Genomic DNA, 25,136 nt, shown 5'->3' on the forward strand with positions numbered 1-25,136 from the left:
CTGTGTATCATTGTGCTGTCAGTAATTCCAAAGTGGCTTGCTAACTAAATGGAACAAGCACTCTTGTCATGATCATGATTCATTGACTATTGAAAGCACACAGCCAGCCCTAATCTAGTTCTTGCCACAACTTTGTGAACTAGGTAGTACTGTCTCCTCTCTGCACTTGAGGAGCTGATGCTCACGGAGGTTAAGTAACCAGCGCGTGATCTCACACCAAGTAGAAGGAGCCAGACTATGAAACTAATCCAGTACCTTAAAGTACAGTAGTCTATAGTCTTTGCAATTCCTACTGAGAATAATGATTAAAAATATCAAATAAATCCTTGACGTAGTCCTATAGCTCTCGTTCATTTTTCTAGCAAATTCTCTTGCTCACTTTCTGGAATGACTCTTTACATATCCTCAGCAGAGTACCTCAGATTCCATGTTCTTGTCTCATAATTCATTAGAAAATAAAAACCACTAGAGGAAATATGCCTCCATATTCTCATCACTCTTTATAAAAAATCATGATAATACTGATCCTCTGTCTTCCCTACTACTACAATAGGAACATCCCCATCAAAGACAATTCCTCCACTGATCTCTGAATTCCAACCCTTCTCGACTTCATTCATTCAACTTTCTTTTCCAGTATCAATATCTGACATTCCTATCTGATCATTCTTTTTTGTAGCCAAACATGACTCCAATCTTTTCTGTTTAAAAAATTCTTCCTTTGACCTCCAAACCACCCTTAGCTACCTGCTTATTTCTTATTTCATATTCTCAGCAAAACTTCCTTCAGTAGTTGTCCACTATACTATGTCTTCAACTCAATGCATTACGGCTTCTGTACTCCTTACTCCACTGAATGTGCTCTTGTCAAGTTCTCCAGTGGCCTCTATGTTGCCAAATTGGTGGCTCTTTCTCTAGTCTCACTTAATTTGATTTCTCATCACCATTCTATTCTAACTGATCACTTTCTCGTGGAAAAAGTTTTGGGGAAAGATCTTTCCACTTTTAGGCACTTTGAGGTTGAGGTGTCAGTATAGCATAGAGGTAAAAAATTTTTGTTTTTGCTGAGTGTAAGTGAGGTCACCTAAGGTGAATGTGTAGAGTGAGAGAGAAGAGGAAAAGAGATAAACCCCAGGGGAGAAAGAGAGGCAGGGAAGTCTACAAAGGAGCCAGAGAAGGGGTAGCTACTGGGGCAGGAGATGCTATGGATACAGAAGCCAAGGAGGAAACAAGTGGTCAACAGAAACAAAGACCACAGAAAGATGGAGTAAATGAGGACTGGAAAGAATAGACTGTACTTCATTAGTCACCATTTATAAATAATTTCAGGATGTTGACAGAGGCTAATTGTATCAAGGCCTGATTGTATTGAGTTGAGGGGCAAGCTAGCAAGTGTAGACATTTCTTTGAGGAAGCTTGGTTTTGAAAAGAAGAGAATCCAAACAGACATAGTATTGAGGGAGGGTTTTGAAAAAAATTAGGTTGTATCTGAGCTTGTTCAGAGATTGCAGAAAAATATCATTTATGCTAGAACTGAGAATAGAATTTGTTTAGTCTCCTGGATTTATTGAGATAACATATGTATAATAGTTTTAAAGACTATAAAGTGCAATAGGAACTTAACATGGTATTCTCATTTCTACTGTATCATAATCAATTACCAGGAAGTAAGTGGATTACACTTTTTGACTGTATAGCATACCCTCCCTTCCATTCCCCCCTAAAAGAACCTCATTATTATTTATCCAGCAGTTCTTAAATGGTTGAGTTGATATGATTTTTTGCTTGCTTTTTTTTTTTTAAGAGTAGGAGATTTCTCGAGTAGATATTGGCCAGCCTATATTTTTCATTCTGAGCTAGCAAATAACTGGATGGGTTACATAGTTATAAGCCTGATGAATACTAAGTGCCCAGCTTGTTCTTTACAGGATCACTCCTTTCTGATAAAATGGTGTATAATATAGCTCCTGGCAAATAAACTTGGGATACTCTAGATTCTAGGCCTCTTACTACCGGATCTCCTTCAAAACTTTGGAAGGACAAACCTAATTCTTCTTGCCAACCATCTAAACAGATATTGGCTTAGAAACCCAAGATGTTCCACAATGCTTTGGATATGAATCCTAATCATCTTTGCTCAGTCTGACAGAAGGTAAAAGTTTAACAACCTGAAATTTAATTCTGTGGCCTCAAGGGGCAGAAATCAATGACCTGATATTTAGAGGCCTATATTAATTATTCATTGTATTTTTCTCTTCTCCTAATATGCCTCTATAACTTCTAAGGAGAGTCATAAGGGCTCTTGTTTCTCAATACTCTCTTAGATCATATGTTCCTAAATGAATGGATAGTTTCCAATATCTATGATGTGCATGGTATATTCTAAGATTAAGAAGTCTGGGATGAAGTCAGCGACAAGTATGCAATGACCTGGAAGGTATCATTTCTGTGTTTCTTTAGCTTGAGTTTTCTGGTGGGTAGAAATACATAGCAATTCATAATGACAATTCATTAACTTTAAAAAAGATTATACCAGAGGGTAAACCATATCTTCCATGAACGCTACTCCTGTTTGATGTCATGTCTTCTGTATGTATAGAATGACTCCCATTTAGATGGTCTCAGACTTGAGTTGAAGGTACATGTGTTTCTTTGTTTTTTTTATAATCCTGTGTACGGTGGGAATTTCCTTAGTCTGGATTTCCTAATCTCTGTGTGAGGCAAAGTTTTTCTTTTTGTTTGTTCAGAGCCCATACCTTTTCTCAGCTCACCTACATTATGTTGCCTCAGCAAATCTTATTGAGAAAAAATTTTTTCCCTTTGGAGTAAGATTGGCCTGAAGATTGGCTTGAGTGGGTTAGGCCAGATATTTGGTATCTCTCTAAGTTTTGGAATTGGTAAAACTGGAATAATAATAATACATACTTTGTAACGTCTGTGGGAGAGGTAAATAGAACGTATGTAAAAAATATATATAACAAGTTTTTGTTAAACAGTAGTTATTTTAGTTATTTTATTAAATTATTTATATTGAGCTCTTCTACCAAAGAGTTATCAACCATAAGGATGGCCAAAAAAATGAATATTTCCTGTAAATGTGATTTATTTAGGGGCCAGCAGAGCTGCAAAGTAAAATGGAAAGAGTGTAAGGCAGAGAGGTAGGAATTTCTCAGTTCTGGCCTTGCTGCTTCTCATATTAACTAGCAGCATGACCTTGTATATACCATATATGACCTTGTACCCATGCGTATGAAACTAAGTTTTCAGGGAGATTGCACTTATCATTGATGAAAGAATAACATCAGACTCTGAACATTATAAATCTCGTGTAAACCTCAAGTAGATTGAGTTTAATTCAATTAATCAAATATTTATTGTGTGACCATTATGAGCTGCTTAGCTCTATGAGTGATAATAAAGGATAGTTATGTATAAACATTATTAAGGACTGTTATGGGTGGAATTGTGTTTCTCCTAAATTTATATGTTGAAGTCCTAACCCCCAGTACCTCAGAATGCGACTTTATTTGGAGATAAGGACTTTACAGAGCTAATTAGGTTAAAAATGAGATCACTAGGGTGGGCCCTAATCCAATGTGACTGGTGTCCTTATAAGATAAGGAAATTTGGACACAGACACACACACAGAGAAGATGATGTGAAAACACAGGGAGACTACTGGCTAGTGAAAGCCTAGAACAGATCCTCCCCTCACATGCTTCAGAGGAGCCAGTCTTGCCAACACCATGGTCTTGGACTTCTGGCCTCCAGAACTGTGACAATAAATTTCTGTGGCTTACACCACACAGTTTGTGGCACTTTGTTATGGCAGTCCTAGCAAACTATACAAGGACCTATAATGTGGTAGGAAAATAATACTGAACAAAACACGATTCTTTTCCTCATGGGAAGGAGTTAGGTAAAAAAGCAGGTAATTTGGCTTTGTATGATAAGATTGCCCCATTAAAGGTGTATATAGGGTGCTGTGGGAGGCCAGTGAAGGATAGTTGAGTAATACCACAACAGAATTTGTAAAAGTCTTCTCAGAAGGAACTTCTGAGCTGGGATTTTGAAGTAAGAGTTATCCAGGCTAAGAATGAGTGCAGGAAGGGAATGTTCTGGGCAGAGAACAATGTGTATAAGATGCAGTGTGTGCAAAGACATGGAATTGTAATTCAGTATGGCATGGATGTAGTACTACAATAATTCAACACAGCCAGGGCTTAAAGAGGGGTGAAAGATGAAGCTGAAGAGGTGGGCCAGGTCCAGACCAGTAAAAGGCTCCACAGAGGAGGTGGGGGAGCCAGGGCCTTGAGGAATGGGTCTTTCTTGAATAGGTAGTTTGGAGGAGACAGGCTATGTTACATAGCAGGGAAATTATGAATAAAGGTATATATTTGGCAGTGAGTGTTCCAGTCTGATTAGAACAGAGACCCTCTTGAGAAGTAGTAGAGACAAGGTAGGAAATTAAGAAGTAGGATAAAGAAGTTCCTCAAAGGACCAAAAATATGACAAACTGGGAGTGCTTCCAGGGCATGCCAGTGTCCTGGTCAATGTCTGCAATTTAACAGGGGCTCTCTAAACATTTGCTGAATGAGTGATGGGAGGAATGATGGGATAATGTGGTCTTAGTGAAATGAGCAGGAGCCTTTATTTATTTCTTTTTTTTTTAGCAGGAGCCTTTACATCAATGAGGTTTGGTTTTGAAATCTAGGTGGTACTGGCCAATATTTTTTAACCCTGTTGAGTTTCATTTATGAATATATAATAATAATATAATAATATTTTCTTCATTTATAAAAATGGGGATACTAATACTTATTGACAGGGATGTGGTAAGAATTACATGGGATAAGTTATATGAAACCAAACTGAACTTTAAATCCATCTGATCAGTGTTTATCAGAAGCTATGATATGCCAGGCACTGCACCAGGCTTTAGGAATACAGAGATAAATGAGACCTGATGTCTGCCTCTAAAGGAACTCATTTTCTAGGGTGGGAGGCAGACATCTGAGCATATAATCACAATACAATACAATACAATACAATAGAGATTAGCACAGGGCTAAGGGCAGGGTGCCAGGGGTGCACAGAGACAAAGTGACTATGCCAGCCAGATGACAGGGTGGTATAAGGAAATACTTCCGGGAGGAAGTAATGCTTAAGCTGAAACATGAACAATGCAGCACAATTAGGTGAAGAAGGAAGAGAAAGGAATTCCAAAGAGAGTGAACAACAGGATCCCTTTGCAGCTGTGTTTTTCTAGTTTCTAGGCCTGTAGTTCTCTTGATAGAAATATACTCCTGTCTGATCAGCTTAAGCAAAAACACCCTCTCTAGCTCTTAGGAGACTCTTGAAGACTGGCTCTTGCTCTGAATATTCTTAGCTATTGACTAGGTTCTCTTTAACCAAACAGGCCTTCAGGAACCTTGCTGTAGCCACTGGCCAGATTCCCTCACTCCTTTTTTCTTTCCTTCTCTCTTTTCTTCCTTCCCTTCATCCTTATTTGCTTTCTTTCTTCTTCCTTTCATCAAACATTTATTGTGTCTACCTGTGTAAGCCATGAGTTATCCCTGGAGATACAGAGAGTCAAAATATATCTATAATTCTCAAGGAGTTAAAAATAATCAAGTGTGTTGGGTAGCAGACTGTGGCTCTTTGACCAAATCTGCCTGTTTTTGTAAATAAAGTTTTATTGGAACTTATTATTTACATATTGTCTATGGCTGCTTTCATACTACAAGAGCAGACGTGAATAGTTGCAACAGAGACCACATGATTTTGAAAGCCTAAAAATACTTACTATCTGGCCTTGAGAGAACAAGTTTGTTGACCTCTGTTCTGCTATTTGTGTGTGGGAGAGATGGTGGGGGTAGGTGGACAAGTAAATAGGTAATATGGCATGGTAAAATAAGTGGTAAGAAAGGGAACTACAAAAGAAGGATTCTTGACCTATACCCTGGAGGGCCAGGGAAGAAGTGACAGCTAAAAGAAGTGACAACTAGGCTAAGAACTAAAGGATAAAGGGGAGTTAAGAGGGGAAGGAAGGTCATTCTTGGCAGAGAGCAGCATGTGCAAAAGGCCAGGCAATGAAAGATAAATACACAGTTCTCTAGAATTGTAAAGAGAGAAAATGGTAATAGAAGAGGCTGTAAAAGAAATTGGGGCCAAGCCAGTCATAAGGATCCTGGATATGAAAGCCATATTAAGGATTTTGGAAACATAATCTCCCATAGGTAATTGAGAATCACTGGATTATTTTAAGCAGAGTAGTGCTAAAGCAAACGTGTGCTTTAGAAAGAGCACTCTAGCTGCTGCAGTAATACTTAACATTTGTCGGGCATTTGTTCTATGCCAAGTCTGTGCTAAATGCTTCGCATGAATAGATGTATATGCGAATGCTTATTGAGTAGTTGGACAGCACTGGAAACAGGTAGAAAGAGGAAGAAGAGGACAGCAATGGATCCATGAGAACTAATGATCTCTCTAATGGACAGACAGGTAGAGCACCATGCACATTTAGAGGCAGGAGGAGGATCAGAGAATACAAATGATTGGAAAGAGCAGTGTAATGTCACAGAGCTGTAATAAATATCAATAAGGGAGTGACTATCAATAAGGAGTGAGTGGTGAAAAGAAGACATCGTAAAGAGGGCAAGAGAAATGAAGTAAGAAGAAAGGGGGCTGGGATTTGGCAAGAAGCAGGTCACAACTGACTTCAAAGAGAACAATTTTAGCAGAAAAGCTGGGAAGCAGGCAGGATTATAGGGGTTAAGGAGGTGACTTGAAGTGGGAAAATGGAGGTCATTGCCTGTTGAACACTTGTTTGAGAGATCTATCTTTTTAAAGAAGCAAAATATGTATATATATATATATATATATATATATATATATATGATTGTGGCTGGATTTCTTAAAGTTAGTCCATAATTCAGCAGTTTGGATAAGTTTTCTGATTCATGAAGTAAATTCCTCTTCCCAAATATCTGGTCATTTGAAGCAACACTGGAGATAAAATTATGCAAATGTGCTGCAGGACTAAATTAAAGGCCAATTTGTGTGAGCGTGAGTTAGTAATGGGAGTTGTAGTCCTGCATTATTAGAAAATGGGGCAGCTTATTTTAATGCTTAAAAATGTAACTGGAGTAACTTCCAGATGGAAGTAAAGGCCTCCTCACTATCGCCAGATTAGAACTGCAGCTAGTGTTTTTCCTAAAAGGCCATTCTTCCAAGATGGTCATCCCTGAACATGCCCTCGTTTCTGACTTTCCACTGCACAGGCAATCAGTGTCCTTCCAAGGCTAATGAGATCTACAAGAACAATTAACAGCTCTGCCAGTGCCAATATTGTACTCTGCAACTTTAAAGAGCTCAAAATATTAAATAACAAGTCCAAAGAACATTTCTCCTAGATCCCTCAGTAGATTGATTTTACAGATGAGTAAACTGAATCACAGAGAAGCAAGACAGTGGAAATGAGAACTTCTTTCAGTTCTCTCTCACACCACTGTGAGGCTATTGCCTATTACATTTGTAATTAAGCTGTTGTCCAGATAAAGAATGACTCCCTCCTGGCTTTGACTTTTGGATGCCAACAGATTTTTAAATGCCTGTAGTTTAAAAAAACTATTTTTTTTTCTGTTGCAGAAGTGCATGTGTAACCAACTACTGGATTAACTGAGTTTGTGAAATTATAGCTGCACATTTGCTGTGAAGGCACTCACTTCGGAGACTAGACTGTTTCAGAAACAGGATGGTGTTGGGGGGAGTGTGGTAGGTATTTTTCTCTTGGACACCTTTCAATCTCAGTAACTTTATAAAATTTTCTTAAGTGATATTTAAAACAATAAATCAAAAAAAAATAAAACAAGAAATCATCTTGGGGGTTATTAGTCTTAACCTTTGGGGACAATTTATTTTTCTGCTTCACAAGTGTAACTTCTTTCTTGGATCATGATATGCTGCAAGAACACTTAAAAGGTCATTTTATCAGGTCAAGTGCAAATAGTGCTCTTATTACAGCAAAGTTATATAAAAGAGGAAAAAAGAAGTAAGTACATTAGCATGTAAAATGCACCACAAAAATGGAATAGAAAATTTCAAGTAAATACTTATAAGATCAATCTTCCTTAAATCTTTTGTCCAAATGGATGACTTCCAAGATCTCTGTGGCTCCACTCTTTAGCATCACTCTGACCCTCAGCACATCCTTTATGAATGCTACCCACACAAGTATACAAAAAAGCCAAATCACATAGGGCGCCTGGAATTATTTTTATTTTTTACTCTGTAAAGGCTGCATTTTGGACATTTTAATAATGGTCAAAGCATCCTAAGCCAACCTCGATGGCAACCTAGAAACACAGGAAATGCTTGCAAAAAAAAATGAGTTGGCATAATTTCATTCTTCCCCCTTTTTGATTAGAGTTTACAAATATAACTGTCAGCTAGTTATCCTGGTGAGGCTATGAGTCAGTCCTCCTCCAATAATATAAACTTCTTAATTCAGTTTTTGGACCATAAATCTACCATAACACTGAGAATGTTTTAAGTATCTTTATCTTTCTTTATGCCCTTCTCTGAGAAATCTTATCTCTTCCAGTGTCTACTGTAATTTGTTCCTAAAAAGACCACTGTTAGTAAGTAATAAGCTGAGGGACAGTAATTATAGAAAAGGGTGAGGGGCAAGATCCCTGTGATGCATGTGTGTATGTGTGTGTGTGTAAGCACATGAAGGAATGTGTGTCTAATGTACATGCAGCCCATGTGCTTTTTAGCCCAGAGCTGATAAGCATGTTGGGGTAAAAAGTAGAATGTATATATGGAAGTATTATTGCATTATACATTCTGATTCCCTTATAATTTTGTTGAGTCTTCCAGAATTACTCAAGCAAACTGTATCACACATGAAATATGCTTCTAAAATTAAACTAAATAGGAATGAATCATTAATGTGCATGCAAATAATCTGATACGTCTGAGAACAATACTGTAACCTGCTAGAGGTCAAGGATCATCGATTGTTTACTGTTACGTTCTTAGTGATTAATACTCTTCTTAGCACATATAAAATGCCTAGGGAGAGTTTTTTGCATGAATGAATGAAGGGTACTAATGCTCCATGTTCCACTGACAAGGCCTCCAGTTCAAAAATAAGGCTGGAGATTCAACTACAACAGTCTGTTGTGCATCCAGATATTATGGGGTGATGTCCAAGTACACAGAATTATGCTAGGAGCTGTGAGAAAGGCAAGAGAATTGAATACAGAGAACATGGATTTGAAGTTCTAGTCTAGTGGGAGACACAAGATATATATGAGCAAAAATTTAACTTCTAATTCTAGATAGTGAATAATGGCATGCCAAATGTAATTTTTCATACCAAATACAAACTCTACATGAGTGCAGAGAAAAGAGAGGCTCCGGAGGACTAGAGTCATTAAGGAAAGCTACATAAACAAGGCAGGAATTGAGTTAGATGTTTGAGGATTAAGAAAAAAAAAAAAAGAGAGAGGGGAAGGAAAGGAAATAGCTGTCCAAGATGGGGAGAGGAGAGTACAAATGAGTAGTTATCAAGAGAAGAATGGATAGTTTGAGACTTAAAATTTAGGAAGCAGTCAACAGACTTGGAAAAAAGAGGTGATGATAGAAACATATATAATAAGGAAGTAAATAAGCATGTACATTTTATATACTAAACTCTTCATATATAAATTCCTTGCTTTAAAAAAAAAAAGTAATGTTGAAACATAAACCTATTTCAGGACCCGGCAGCTTTCCCAGAGGCTAGCGAGTAGCACATCTCAGTAGGAGGGAGCTGGCCATGTATGACTTCAGAGGGGATGAACAGGTAAGTAGGGCTTGGATAAGTCTTTGGATGAAGGATTCTATGTTGAAGGAGCTTTTGATTGCAACGTGGATCTAACTCTCCCAAAGTCTTAGGTGACCTGATGTAGTTTTGTAGTTACCCTTTAATTTTATCAATTTCCATTTATTTTGTATATTTCAGGATACAGGAAAGTCAAATGTGTGCACAAATATCAGCAAACCAGGACTAGGTACATAAAGAGAAAGTTTGGAATTCTACTTTTCAGATACTGAAAAAAAAATCACAATCAGTAAAATCAAGGATATATATTAAGAGCCCAAAGGAGAAGCAATACTTGACAGATATACAAAAATAAATGGAGGTCCTGCTTTCCTAACTGTGTCTAGGGACTGACGTAAGAAATCTTTATTAATCGTAGCTCCGTGGGTAAATCATCCATATATTGTATTTATGTGTCAGAGTATGTAGCACAGGGTTAGTAAAATTTTTTTAAAGCTTTCAATAAATACTTTGAAAGTTACTTATATGGATCCTTTAAAACATTCATTAATGGAATATTGATTAAATGAAAAATTAACTCTTGAGAATGTTTCCTAAATAAAGCATATCTATGCATGGATGTACAATGAAGTTTCAAGCAACATTAATTACACCCTTTTGATGTCTCTACTGTCTTGTTCTAAAAAGCTAGTAAGACCTGCACTACATCACAGTTAATGGGAGTGTGGTGCTTGTTGCTTAGGCAACAGGATGAATAAATGCAGGTCAGAATGTGCTTCAAGAAAAATAAAAGCTAGAATCTGATACCGAGTGGAGACTAGCCAGCTCTAAAAGATTCTTCACCCTTTTAATGAAATCTGTTTCTTAGAGTGGGCTGATCATATTAGTGTCCTTTAACGAAATTCATAATTAAATAAATCAGATTATGGAAATCAATAAATGATTTATATAAAGGTAGAAACTAATTTTTCTGATACTAGTAGCAAAGAGCGTATAGCAGCATATAAACCAACAATTGATAGCATCATTTTATGATTTGCTCAATTTTCATAATTAACTCCTCTAAATGACCAAAGTTTTTTTTTCTTAATTAATTCTCTCTCATGAAGAAGGTATTTCATTGACTAATCTGAATTAACTATCTCTTCTCATTTTCAGGGAAATTACATGTAAAACTTAGAATTGAAAAAAAATAAAGATAATAATCTACGGAGAAGCTCAGACCTTGGTTTTGTCACATATACCCAGGACTTTTGCCTCCTGGATACATTTTGGAATGCTTATACATAATTCATTCCTGAATGTTGTTCTACGACCTCGAAATGCTCAATTTGAAAACTGTTTGATTAACCTTTCAGTTTCGGGCTTTCAAAAAGGGGTTATATTTGCTCAAACGTGTTCAATATTCAGAGGAAAATTATGCTGAATTCAAATATTTGGAAGTAGCCAAAAAAATCTAGAGAATCCAAAGACCTACCTAGCTTCTCATGGGACCGGAATAAATTTGGACAAGGGCTTGAGGAGTGAGGATGAGAAAGTCTTATCTCCAGCAGAGACAGAGAGAAAGAATAAAGACATCAAAATGTGCAGTAAATAGAAATAACCATGAAAAGACTTTCATTCTGTTTGATAGTTCCAGGAGTTCTTCGTGTTCTCTGTTTAGTGTCCTAAGTCTGTCCTAAATCTGCTCAGTGTCCTAAGACTGTCATAGCAACTGAAGAAATTTCACTTTTCTTCCTATTTAAATCCCCACAATAACTTGCCTGTCTAATCAGTGACACTTCTCTCCAACACGAGGAAAATAACAGTAGCTGCGTATCCCATTATAAAAAACAGGTCCATAAAGGGTTCTAGGTATACCGTCACTTAGGGCTCATCTGTCTTACTACATTTATGTAGCTTTTTACAAAAGCTCATGGAGCATACACTTTTTGGGGAAAAAAGGCAGAAGTTTAACTAATTTTTAAACCCGTAATAGACAAGTCAAGCTTGGAGAAAAAGAATCTCAGATGGAAATTAAAAAAACAAAAACATAACTAGCTCTCGTATTTTGTTATCAATTCTGGGATTAATAAAATTCAGGTGTCTTGCCCCAGTATTTTATTTAGAAATAGCTATCAGTTATTTCTGCAAGCCACTTGTGTGCTACATGCTTATAGGATGTAGCTCTCTCTAAATTTAGGGATCAGTAAAACGTGTGATGAGAACTTAAAAGCAAGGAAAGGTAATAAGGACTGTGACGTAGCTTAACAAGGGAAACTGGTGAGCACTGGGGGAGGTGTATGAATGATTAGAAGCTGTATTATGGGTCTGCATGACTCCCCCCGCCCCCCTTCTTCCTCACCTATATTCATCACAGTGAGAAGTTTGCACACACCGGCTGTAGATTGCATGCAGCCCAGTATTCCGAAGTACATGAATGCACTTAGTCCATCGGCCTCTCTCTCTAAATACTGACAGGTAGTTGATGGAAGTGTTTGTTTTTTTATCTAAAGTAATAAATAACACTTCGGTGCTCCTCAGTCAGGGTGGGTAAGTAAGTGAATGTTCTCCATAATTGACCATCTGAAGCAGTTTGCTAACAAACTAAAGGTCGTCCGCATGATTTAAACTGCTTATCGAACAACTATCAGGAAAGGAAAAAAAATCATCTTTACACCATAAACATAACAAATTGCCTAATTGTTCACGAAACGCCGATGCTCGAATGCAAGAATACGTTTTAGGAATGAGAAGGAACCGGAGAGTGCTATAATCTAACCGGGTATTCCGAGAAGACAAATTTATAAAAATCACACAAAGAATGACAGGGAGAATATAAATGTTAATCCTCTTTCCCTGCCTATAAATAGTACCCTCACCGGTTCATTCATATAATACACATGTATCAGAATGCCTACAGATCTCGTTTTTCAGCAAGTGTCTACACGAACACAGTAAGTTCAGTCCTAAGGGCATCCGATTTTCTGATGCAGTTACATATATCAATTGACCGGTTTCAGTGCAGATGAGGCTGCCTCTGAGCCGTGGAAGACACATAAGAAGCAAAGACAGACAAAAGGCAGCTCCGTGGACACAGAGAGCGTCTTACCATAAACTGTACATTGTCAAATCCATTAGCCATCAGGTGGTTCTCGTACTGAGGTAGCCCAATGCTTTCCAACCATTGTCCCACTGTTTGGACGGGGCATCTGGGTCCTGTAAGAGGATGAAGAGGGAAGCGTTTAAGCAGGGAGTAGCCGTCCACTGGGTAATAGCGGTAGTCCTGGGCTGAGAGGTGGCATTGCCACATCATGCTCCTGGGAAAGTTGCTATCAAAGGAGCCCGCCAGCTTGACAGATTAATGTTCTCAGCGAGAGAGCAAAGTCAGAAGTAAAACATAGTTTGCCAGGCAGGCTGTGGAGTATGACTTGATCCTAGCTCCACATTTCTTACATATTAATCTTTACTACCGACCAGTACGTCATACAGCCCCCAAAACCAGGCAGCAGAAGAAGGCATATCAAGCTGTCAGCTTAGGCTGGTCTGCGTTCTATGTGATTGTTGGAGTACTCCACAATGAGCAATGCACGGCCGCCAGCCAGGATTCTTTTTATCAAGTACTCCTACACTCATCAGTATGCAGCTCCATGCTCCTTGCTCCCCCTCGCTCGCTCCCCTTCATTACCCAGCCCAGGCTACACCTCGCATTTTCAATAATAGCCATCAGATAAGGCAGTCTTTTTTTTTTTTTTTTTTTTTTTTTTTTTTTGTGTCTGCAAGCTGTAAGCCTGCTGCTGCTGCTTCCTCCTACACACCCATCCAAGCGTCAATCCTGAATGATGAGAGCAGTCAAAACAAATGCAGAAAATAGCAAGATTCAAAAGCAAACCAAAGTGCTTAAATCTGAATTGAATCTTCATACTGGTTATACGTTACAGGGCTATTTGTTGTGGAATTTTACGTTTCAAAAGACACCAGGAAATGCAAAGCTTTAACTATAGCTGATAGCGGAGCTCACTCCAGGTTTCCTTTCTCCTCTCCTTTTCTTCTCTTTTCCTTTCTTCCATTCTAACCGCAACACAGATACATGTTTCCGATCTAAAGCTTTACAGGGCTTGGAGAATAATCATTCTTTCTTTAACGCGCTGTATCAAAATGAACCTTTCTGAAATATTTTTTCCCCTTTCTGAATTACTGCAAAAGACAGAAACTGCATCACAGTTTTGAAGTCAATATAATTCATTTCTCATTTGCAGGGCTTCTTCCAAACAAAAATATTATTAGGCGCAAGAGATCCATTTTCCCCCTCTGATATTTATAACCCAGTCTACCAGGGTTAGCATGCGAAATTAGCTATTAAGGTAACATTACTGGATAGAGATTTTTAATAAAGAAGAGGAGCCCTCACCAAAAATAATTCAAGAATAACAGATGCAAATGTGTGAGTTTTACTGAATGGCAGACAGATTGGGTAATTTATTTAATAATTGAGAGAAATCAGAGATTAATAATAGAACCCAAAGAAAAAAAATAGAACCCATAGGACTAGATCATAGGAAAAGAATAGACTCTTACTTAAGATTGGGAGACAATGTGCAGAAGGGTTAGTCTAACCTCTTGCTTATGGCAGAAATCCCTTGTCACAGGGGGCCCGGAAGATCATTATCCAATTTATGCTTGAATACTGCCTGAAACAGAGCTCTTACTACTTATCAAGACGCCTCCATTTATTAGATATCTTACTTCCTACCTGACTCCTACTCATTGGCTCCAGCTCTGCCTTTGGGGTTACACAGATGGGGAACAGTGCCTTTTCTACATAAAGTGTTTTAAAAATCAAAGAAAGATAACTCTCATCTCCCCCCCACCCCCAGAATAGTGCCTGGCACTTAGTAAGTGCTCAATAAATATTTATTAAATATAGGAAACATTATTTTTCTTCTCCAGACCTTATCTTTCTCTTTTTAAGAACTTTGTCAGCCTGCCTGACACACACTTTGAACCTCAAAACATCTTGTATTACCTCCTCCACTACGGACATGCATTTCCAAGTTCCAGTCATCCCTCACCAGTGTTTCTTGCTTCTATCACCTGGATCCTATGTACTATTTCATGTTTATGGAACTGCCATCTACTTTAATTCTGCTATTTTATGAAATGTTTAGGTCCAACATGGTCTGATTCAACAATAGTGTCTATATTGGTTTTCCTATCTCTGATATTTAAAAATCCATTTGATACATGGTGTCAGACTAATCTAAGGCAGTTTTGACTATAAGGCTTTGTTTTAAAACCCCTCCATGGTTTTCAGTTGGCTTCAAAATAAACTCCCAGCTCCTTCAATGACATTTTGAGGTCTCCATGATCTGCTACAAATCATCTACATTTATTTCTTTTTCCCCAGTACTCCAGTCAGGTGGGATTTCTGGCTGGTCCCTAATGGGAGCCTGTAACATATTGGGGTTGGTTTTGTTATGTGCCCACATTTCGGTCCCTTCATTGGATTTGGATCAGATGATGTTTCCTTTAATTTTTTTATAATCCCTCCTAACAGGAATAAATGTCTTCTTTATCTGTTTGAAGTGGCATTCTTAGACCCTCTATTAGAACAAATATTTTCCATCTAATATTGTAATTATTTGTGTGTAAGACTTATTTCTCCAATGTAGAACTATGTCTTGTTAGTACTGCGTGTGCTAAGGATTCAGTATATAGTTGTTAAATCAAATAACATTAATTTTCATTTCATAATCCAAACTACATAAAATTTTAGTTTCAGATTTAAATTTTCATTAAAAAATTTCTATCCCAAGTCTCTGAATTCTTTATTTAAAAGATGATAAGTAGGTTTTAATTTTTTTAAAGATTTTTATTTATCCATGAGAGACACAGAAAGAGGCAGAGACATAGGCAGAGGGAGAAGCAGACTCCTCACTGGGAGCCGGATGTGGGAGCTCAATGTTGAACTCCGGGATCCTGCCCTGAGCTGAAGGCGGACGCACAACCGCTGAGCCACCCAAGTGTCCCGATAGGTAGGTTTTTAAATAGAATTTTCAGGTCTGGATTTTTAATATCCTCATCCTCTTTTTCACTTACTTATAATTTATTTCTGATTGGTTCTAGATCTTTTAAAAAGGTCAACAAGTTTGTAGCAGTTTGGGAATCAGTTTTAAGGGGCTCTGATTGCTCAATATGGCTCGTATAAGAAGTTGAAAACAAGACCCTATTTGTCCTTGGCCAGTTCTAAAGCTGGTATGAGGTGGAATTAAAGGTGAATATCAATTGCCTTTCCTAAGCTCACATCCACACTGTTCATCCTAATCATTTTGAACTATGAACAGGTGGATAGGCTACAAAACGGTTGTACAAACATAATAATAATGTTTTGGCCTGGTAAAGCATACGCTGATTGGCCAGCTCCTAAAATCCTATCTCATTTCTTAAGATGAATAACAGGGACCAAGTACCTACAGTGCCACACACACAGCCTAGGAATTAAATCATCTTTGTTAAATGAATGAGTCAATGATATTGGAAATGGCTTTCATAGGATTTCCATTTTCATTTCCAAGAGAGAGAGGGAGAGATGAGAGTTATTTCAAGGTCCAGACTGATTTTTTTTATTTTTATTTTTTATTTATCCATGATAGTCACACACAGAGAGAGAAAGGCAGAGACACAGGCAGAGGGTGAAGCAGGCTCCATGCACCGGGAGCCCGATGTGGGATTCGATCCCGGATCTCCAGGATCGCGCCTTAGGCCAAAGGCAGGCGCCAAACCGCTGCGCCACCCAGGGATCCCTCCAGACTGCTTGATAAAAACATAGCTTGCATACAGGCCAATATCCTAATGAATATAGATCCACACATCCTTAACAAAATGCCAGCAAACTGAAATCAGCAATATATTAAAAGGATCTTGTACCACAATCAAGTGAGATTTATCATAGGTTCAATATTCATAAATCAATCAATATGATATATACCATATCAACAGAATTAAGGATAAAAACTATATGATTATTTCAATAGATGTAGGAAAAGCATTTGACAAAAAACAATATTTATTCATGATAAAAAACCCTCAACAAAGTGGGGTTAGAGGGAACATATAGCTCAACATAATAAAGTCCAGATATGACAAACCCACACCTAACATCATACTCAATTGTGAAAAACTAAGAGCATTTTCCCTAAGATCAGCAACAAGACAAGAACATCCACTCTCATCACTTTTATTGAACATAGTTTTGGAAGTTCCAGCTGTAGCAATCAGACAAGAAAAAGAAACAAAAGGCATCCAAATTGGTAAGGAAGAAGTAAAACTGTCACCATTCGCAGATGACATGATACTATACACAGAAACCTTAAAGACTCCACCAAAAAACATTAGAAGTAATAAATGAATTCAGTAAGGTTTCAGGATACAAAATTAATACCCAGAAATTGGTAGCATTTCTATACACTAACAACAAAGAATTTCTCTGCTGAAAGAGAAATTAAGAAAGCAATTCCATTTACAATTACACCAAAAATAATAAAATAACTAGGAATAAATTTAATCAAGGAAGTGAAAAATCTCTACTCTGGAAATATAAAACATGGATGAAAGAAATTGAAGATGACACAAACAAATGGAAAGGTATTCCATGCTCATGAGTTGGAAGAATTAATGTTAACATGTCCATACTATTCAAGGCAATCTACAGATTTAATGCAATCCCTATCAAAATACCAGTAATATTTTTCACATAACTAGAACAAATAACACAAAAATTTTTATGGAGCCACAAAAGACCTGAATAGCCAAAGCAATCTTGAGAAAGAAGAACAAAGATGGAGGTATCACAATTCCAGATTTCAAGATATACTACAAAGTTATAATAATCAGAACAGTGTGGGACTGGCACAAAAATAGACACACATATCAATGGGATAGAATAGGAAGCTCAGAATAAACCCACAATTATATGGTCAATTAATCTACAACAAAGAAGGCAAAAATATACAATGGGAAAAGATAGTCTTGTCAACCAATGGTACTGGGAAAACTGGACACTACATGGAAAAGAATGAAACTGAATCACTTTCATACACAAAAATAATCTTTAAATGGATTAAAGACCCAAATTTGAGACATGAAACCATAAAACTTCTAGAAGAAAACGTACTGAGTAATCTCTTTGGCATTCACTTTAGCAATGTTTTTCTAGGTATGTCTCCTTAGGGAAGCGAAACAGAAACAAAAATAAACTAATGGGACTATATCAGAATAAAAAGATTTTGCACAGCAAAGGAAACTATACACAAAACAAAAAGGCAACCTAGTGAATGAGAGAAGATATCTGCAAATAATATATTTATTAGGGTTAATATGCAAAATGTATAAAGAACTTAAACAATTTAAAACTAAAAAAACAATCTGTTTAAAAATTTTTCAGAGGGCCGGAATAGACATTTCTCCAAAGAAGACATGGAGATGGCCAAACACACATAAAAAGATGATTAACATCAGTAATTACCAGGAAAATGCAAATCAAAACCACAACGGCATTATCACCTCACACCTTTCAAAATGGCTAGTATTGGGCAGCCCAGGTGGCTCAGTGGTTTAGGGCTGCCTTCAGCCCACGGTGTGATCCTGGAGACCCAGGATCCAGTCCTCATGTCTGGCTCCCTGCATGGAGCCTGCTTCTCCCTCTGCCTGTGTCTCTGCCTCTCTCTCTCTCTGTGTCTCTCATGAATAAATAACAAAATCTTTAAAAAAAAAATGGCTAGCATCAAAAAGACAAGAAATAACAAGTGTTGGCAAGGATATGGGGGAAAAGGACCCTTCATACACTGTTGGTGGGAATGCAAATTGATATAGCCATTGTGAAAAACAATATAGAGATGTCTCAGAAAATTAAAAATAGAATTACCATATGATCCAGTAATTCCACTACTGGGTATGTACCCAAAACAAACAAAACACTAATTTTAAAAAGATGCATCCACTGCTATGTTTACTGCAGCATTATTTACAATAGCTGAGATATGGGAGCAGCCCAAGTGTCCACTGGTAGGTGAATGGATAAAGAAGATGTGGCATATATGTGCAATGCAATATTACCCCGCCATAAAGAGGAATGAGATCTTCCCATTTGTGACAACATGGATGGGTCTGGAGGGTATTATGCCAAGTGAAACAAGTTAAAGAAAGACAAATACCATATGATTTCACTTATACGTGGAATCTAAAAAACAAAATGAACAAATAAAAAGCAGAAACAGGCCCATAAATACAGAGAACAAACTGATAATGTCAGGAGTGGGGAGAGGTGTGGCAAAATGGGTGAAGGGGCTTGGGAGATACAGGCTTTTGGTACAGCATAGAGAATATAATCAATGGTATTTGACTGTATTATATCATATTATATATTATATTATAGCATCATATGGTAACAAATAGTAGCTACACTTGTGAACATAGCATGACTTACAGAGTTATCAGAGTTGTCAAATAACTATGTTGTGTACCTGAAATTAATGTAACATGGTGTATTGCTATACTGCAATTTGTAAAAAAACAAATATAGGTTGGAGACAGTACTAGTCACCAATCACTTTGCAAATCTCTGTATAGATTAAACTTTATTCTTTATTCATTCAGTTTCTACTCAGTAATTCTCATATGTTGGTGTAAAGCTATAATGCAAGAGGAAAATGAGTAGTGAGAGAGTTGGGTAGGGTGAGGTGGTAAGGGGGAGGGAGGACGAAGAAAGAGATCTTGAATCATATTGTTTGCAGTTTTGTTAAAGTATTTTCCCATGAGCCACAGCTCTAAAAGAACCCTGGTTCAAGTCTGAAGATCACTTTTTTCTTATAGTGGTTAAGTATATTTCTCACCTCAAATATTACTTGAAATATTTTCTTGGGGTCTCAAAATTTTTCAAGCATAACAATACCTTATTGGGCAGGCACCTTTATTCAACTAGAACTTCTCTAAGTCCCCAGAGTGAGATAGACGGAAGGAAAATAATAAGTTAATAGTTATTCAGAGATACTATGTCCTAGGCAGTGTGATATGGATTATTAGCCTCATTTCAGATAAGGAAATGAAACTCAGACTGTGTGATGAAACCATGAATTTTCTTTGGCACAATCTTTTAAAAAATAATCTGGGGGTACTACTGTCAGAATGGCAACGTGAAAAGTTCTGTGGACCTGATCCTCAGCAAAACAGACATAATTGCTGAAATTGTATAATAAAACAACCTTTAAAAGTCTCTGTAAATTGTTCTAAGAATATACAGAGGATGAAAAAAATATTTATTCAAGAAAATCTACTGAAACTTGGCTAAGAACAGAGAGTCTGTGGTACTTGAGCTTGTTCCTTCTCTCTTCTCTCTTCTCTCTCCCCAGCTCAGCTTGAAAGAAACTTCACTCTGAGTGGCTGTGCCCAAGAGATGAGACTCCCTCTCAGCTCCCATCCAAAGGATATCATACCTTATCAAAAGGGATAAGCCAGCAGCATTTCTTTCTTCCTTTTTTTTTTTTTTTAAGTGAGCTCCAATGCAGTGCTTGAACTCACAAGCCTAAGATCAAGATCTGAGCTGAGATCAAGAGTCAAGCACTTAACCGACTAAGCCACCCAGGCATCCCTGCCAGCAACATTACTAATTCCATCTGACTCACCAAGGCTCAGAAGTTAAATTCCTGGTGAGTATGGCTGAGAGGTCATGGGCTCCTTTTGTCCACCCATTCCCCATCTAATATACTCCATCCCAGTTGTGACAGGATGGGAATACTGGGGTCCTGATGGTCCTCAGCCCAGTTTGCTTATAGAGTTGAGATTCTGTGCCCAGAAAGGCAAGCTGACCAGAGTCTAGAACCCTTTGCCCATTGCTCAGAACAGTGGCTCAAAGATTCTGCCAAAGGAGAACTAGTTATAAGATATCAGTTCACAAATAGGTCAGTTTTTAAGTACAGAAAGCTCTGAAGCTCTCTCCAAGAAATTGACTTTATTTGAAACAGTATGAGGAAGTTCAAGACTAAGGGTATTATTATAAACAATGGAGATTCTTGTGGTAAGCAATTAAAAGGAGACTAGCAGCTCCATTAGGACAACAGGCTAAACAGTAGGGCAGCTAGTTTTAGAGAATCAGGGAAAGAGATGCCCCAGTTAAGAAATGCCCTCCTGGGGTCAGAACAAACTTCAAAGACTGGCCTCAAGAAGTCCTCCTAACCAAATTTAACTGGACTAGCAACTCCTATCTTAGAGAACTGTCCATGAGAAATGAAGTGCTCATAGATGCTAAATCATAGCTCAACCTTGAAAATATTTTGCTAAATAAAGGTGGCCAGCAAAAAAATGCCATAAATTATATGATTCCATTTATATGAAATATCTAGAATAGACAAATTTATAGAGAAAGTAGATTAGTGGTTGCCTACATCTAGAGAGAGAGTATTGGGTGAAAAAGAGGAGTGACTGTTAATGGACGTGACATTTCTTTTTAGGGTGATAAAAATGCTTAAAATTGATTGGGGATAGTTGCAAAACTCTGTGAATAAAAAAAATAAAAACCCTGAATTGTATGCTTTATTTTTATTTTTTATTTTTAAAAAATATTTTATTTACTTGAGAGAGAGAGAGCACAAGCAGTGGAAGGAGGGTAGAGGGAGAGGGACAAGCAGACTGCTGAGCAGGGAGACTGATGACTGATGTGAGGCTTCATTCCAGAACCCTGGGATAATGACCTGAGCCAAAAGCAGACGCTCAACAGACTGAGCCATTCAGGTCCCCCTGGATTGAATACCTTAAATGGTTAGATTGAATAATATGGGAATTATGTCTCAAAAATTTTTTCAATTATTGAACAACAGAATAAAAACAGAAAGAATTCGGGCAGCCCCGGTGGCGCAGCGGTTTAGCACCGCCTGCAGCCCAGGGCGTGATCCTGGAGACCCCGGAGAGAGTCCCACGTCAGGCTCTCTGCATGGAGCCTGCTTCTCCCTCTGCCTGTGTCTCTGCCTCTCTCTCTCTGTCTCTATGAATAAATAAATAAAATCTTTAAAAAAAATTCTTAAAAAATTACAAGAATACAAAACATACAATTGCATATAAATATAATTTTATTATTGTTTTATATATTATTGGTATTTTAGTGCTCTATTTTTTCTTCTTTTTCCATTGTCCTTGTTATTCCCTCCCCTAGTCCCTCCATACCAGCTGTATAATCCATCCTTCCCTCAAGGTAATTCATGTTAACAAATTAGTGTGTATCCTCACAAATATTTATCCATTGTCAAATCTATCACACACATACATACAAATAAACACACACATATTTGTAGGCCTTGCTTCATAAAAACAGAATCATATTACCCTCACTTTTCTGAACCTTACTTTTCTCATTCAACAGAGCCTTATGGATGTGACCCCTGGATAGCTCAGCAGTTGAGTGTCTGCCTTTGGCTCAGGGCATGATCCTGGAGCCCTGGGAGTCCTACATAGGGCTCCCCGCATGGAGCCTGCTTCTTCCTCTGCCTATGTCTCTGCCTCTCTCTGTGTGTCTCTCATGAATAAATAAATAAAATCTCTTTTTAAAAAAAGGTTGATAAAGTTTAAAAGTTAATCTACTCATCACTGAAGTACAGCGCCCTTGGGGGAAGGGAGGGTAGGATGGAATGGAGCCAGTGTCATTGCTATCCCCCTTAGAAAACTTTGCCCTCCCTCTCTTTAATTTCTTTTCCCAACCCACATTGCCACCTCCCTGCTCTGGTCTCCCAATCTTGCTCCAAAGTGTTTGAAAAATAACCGTGCAAAGTTTTAACTCTATAGAGAAAGGAGTTAGGAAGGTAGAAGTGTCCAAATAAGTAAAGTAATTGAAGCCAGTTATCTGAGAATTAATAAGTAAACCAGATAAACTACCTTTGTCCTTATTTTACCTGGCCCTCATGCCTCCCACATTTTTTTTCCCCCAGAGAACTGGCTAAGGTCATAAGTCTCTCTCTTTCTCTCTCTCTCTGTGCACCTCTCATGAATAAATAAATACAATTTTTTTAAAAGCCTTATGAAAATTCCACCAAGTAAACGATAAGCTGTAACTTTTCCTTGTAAATAGCTACATAATTGTCTACAATGTGGATATACCATCATTTATTTGGTTCTTTGATATCTGTAGGCCCATCCCTCCATTTTCTTTTCTAAAACCTTTTATTTTGAGGTAATTGTAGATTCACACGCATTTATAAGAACTATAAAGTAAGAGATTCTATATAGGTTTCACTTGATTTTCCTGAATCTTAACATCTATCACTATAGCACAATATCACAACCAGGCAATTGGCATTTATAAAATCCATTGATCTTATTCAGATTTCGCCAGTTTTATATGCACTCATAGGTGTATGCATATGTATTTAGTTCTATACAATTTTGTCACACGTGTAGATTGTGTGGCCATCGCCATAGTTAAGATAAAGATGGTATCATCATAAGGATCCCTTATGCAATCTTTCATAGCCATAGCCATAGCCATAGCCATCTCCCTCTCCCTCCCACTTCTTAACCTCTGGAACCTACTAATCTGTTCTCCATCTCTATCAATTTGTCATTTCAAGAATGTTATACACATGGAATCATATAGTATGTAACATTTGGGATTGGCTCTTTTCATTCAGCATAATTTTCTGGAAATCCACACAAGTTACTTGTGTGTCAATAGTTCATTCCTTTTTATTTCAGAGTAGTATTCCATGATATGGATATACCACAGTTTGTTTAATGATTCACTCACTCTAGGGCTTTTGAGTTGTTTCTACCTCTTAGCTGCTAAAAATAAAGCTGTTATAAATATTGTATACAGGTTTTTTTTGGTAAACATAAGTTTCCATTGCTCTGAGATAAATATTCAAGAATGCAATTACTGTTTCATCTGGTAAGTATATGTATAGTTTCATAATAAATTATATTATTTTTCAGAGTAATTGTATTATTGTATATTCCCACTAGCAATGCACAAGAGATCCAGTTTCTTCACATTTCACCAGAATTTGGTGTTATCACTATTTTTAAAATTTTTTTAGCTATTCTGATAGGTGCATAGTGATACTACATTGTGGCTTTAATTTGCATTACCTTCATGGCTAATAAGGTTAAATATATTTTTATATGCTTATTTACCATTTAGATATCCTTTTTGATAAAATGTCTGTCCATGTCTGTTGTCTATTTTTGAATTGGATTGGTTGGTTTTTCACTGTTGAGTTTTGAAAGTTCTCTCTCTTTTTTTTAAAGATTTTATTTATTTATTCATGAGAGACATGCAGAGAGGGAGAGGCAGAGACACAGGCAGAGGGAGAAGCAGGCTCCATCCAGGGAGCCCGACGTGGGACTCGATCCCGGATCTCCAGGATGACGCCCTGGGCTGGAGGCGGCGCTAAACTGCTGAGCCACCTGGGCTGCCCGAAAGTTCTTTATATATTCTAAATATAGGCATTTGTTGTATTTTTGATTTGCAAATATTTTCTTTGAGTGTGCAATCTGTCTTTTCCTCACAGAGTTTCCTGCAGAGCTAAAGTTTTTAATATTGACAAAGTAAAATTTATCAATTTTAACTTTTATGAATCATGTTTCTGGTGTCTGTCCATTATTTTCAACTTTTAAAATGATCACTTTAAAAAATGTGTCTGTAACGATAATTATGTTTTAATCTGGAATTTAAAAAAACTATAGTCCAGTGGTTTTTTTTTTTTTAAAGATTTATTTATTTTAGAGAGAGAGAGAGTGAAAAGTGAGCAAGTGGGGAGAAGGGGGGAGGGAGAGAGAGAATCCTGAAGTAGACTCCCCGTTGAGCATAGAGCCCTAGGTGGGCTCAATCTCAGGACACTGAGATCTTGATCTGAGCCAAAATCAAGAGCTGAATGTTTAACCAATGGAGTCACTCAAATGCCCCAGTGGCTTGCACTTTAACAGACAAGTATAATTTAGGATTATTGTAGTCATGATTGATTTTAATCATTCCATTTTATTTTCCATTTGTATTTATGTACATTGTTGTTTCCTCATTTTCCTTTTTAAAATTTTTGTTGATCTGGTGACTTCTTATTCATTCTACTTTTCTCTTTTTAACTTCTAAATTCTGTGATACTTCTCTATTCATAGTTACTATATCTTTCTCTGTTCTATCAGACATACTTTTCTAGGATTACTTGAAAATAAGATATCAACTGTCTCCCCTTCCATAATTCTTTTTCCCTCTTACTCCAATAAAATAAGATTTCCTATCTTCTTTTCTCTATTCTTCCTTTCCTACAACCATGTTATAATCTCTAGA

At 37.3% G+C, this 25,136-nt stretch overlaps 1 protein-coding gene across 26 annotated transcripts in view; it reads right to left on the reverse strand.

Moving 5' to 3' along the window:
* The window catches only part of ANKS1B (ankyrin repeat and sterile alpha motif domain containing 1B), a 1,023,959-nt gene that overhangs the window by 359,652 nt on the left and 639,171 nt on the right, over positions 1-25,136 (reverse strand). For all 26 annotated transcript variants that reach the window (XR_011994937.1, XR_011994938.1, XR_011994935.1 and 23 more), the window contains exon 15: positions 12,924-13,030. Coding sequence is in view for 14 of the 26 variants with exons in the window: in XM_072724641.1 (XP_072580742.1) it covers positions 12,924-13,030 (107 nt within the window). In the remaining 12 variants the exon portion in view is untranslated. The remainder of the gene's footprint in view (positions 1-12,923; positions 13,031-25,136) is intronic.

Source organism: Vulpes vulpes, chromosome 10 (genome assembly GCF_048418805.1).
Source record: "Vulpes vulpes isolate BD-2025 chromosome 10, VulVul3, whole genome shotgun sequence".
Taxonomy (NCBI): Eukaryota; Metazoa; Chordata; class Mammalia; order Carnivora; family Canidae; genus Vulpes; species Vulpes vulpes.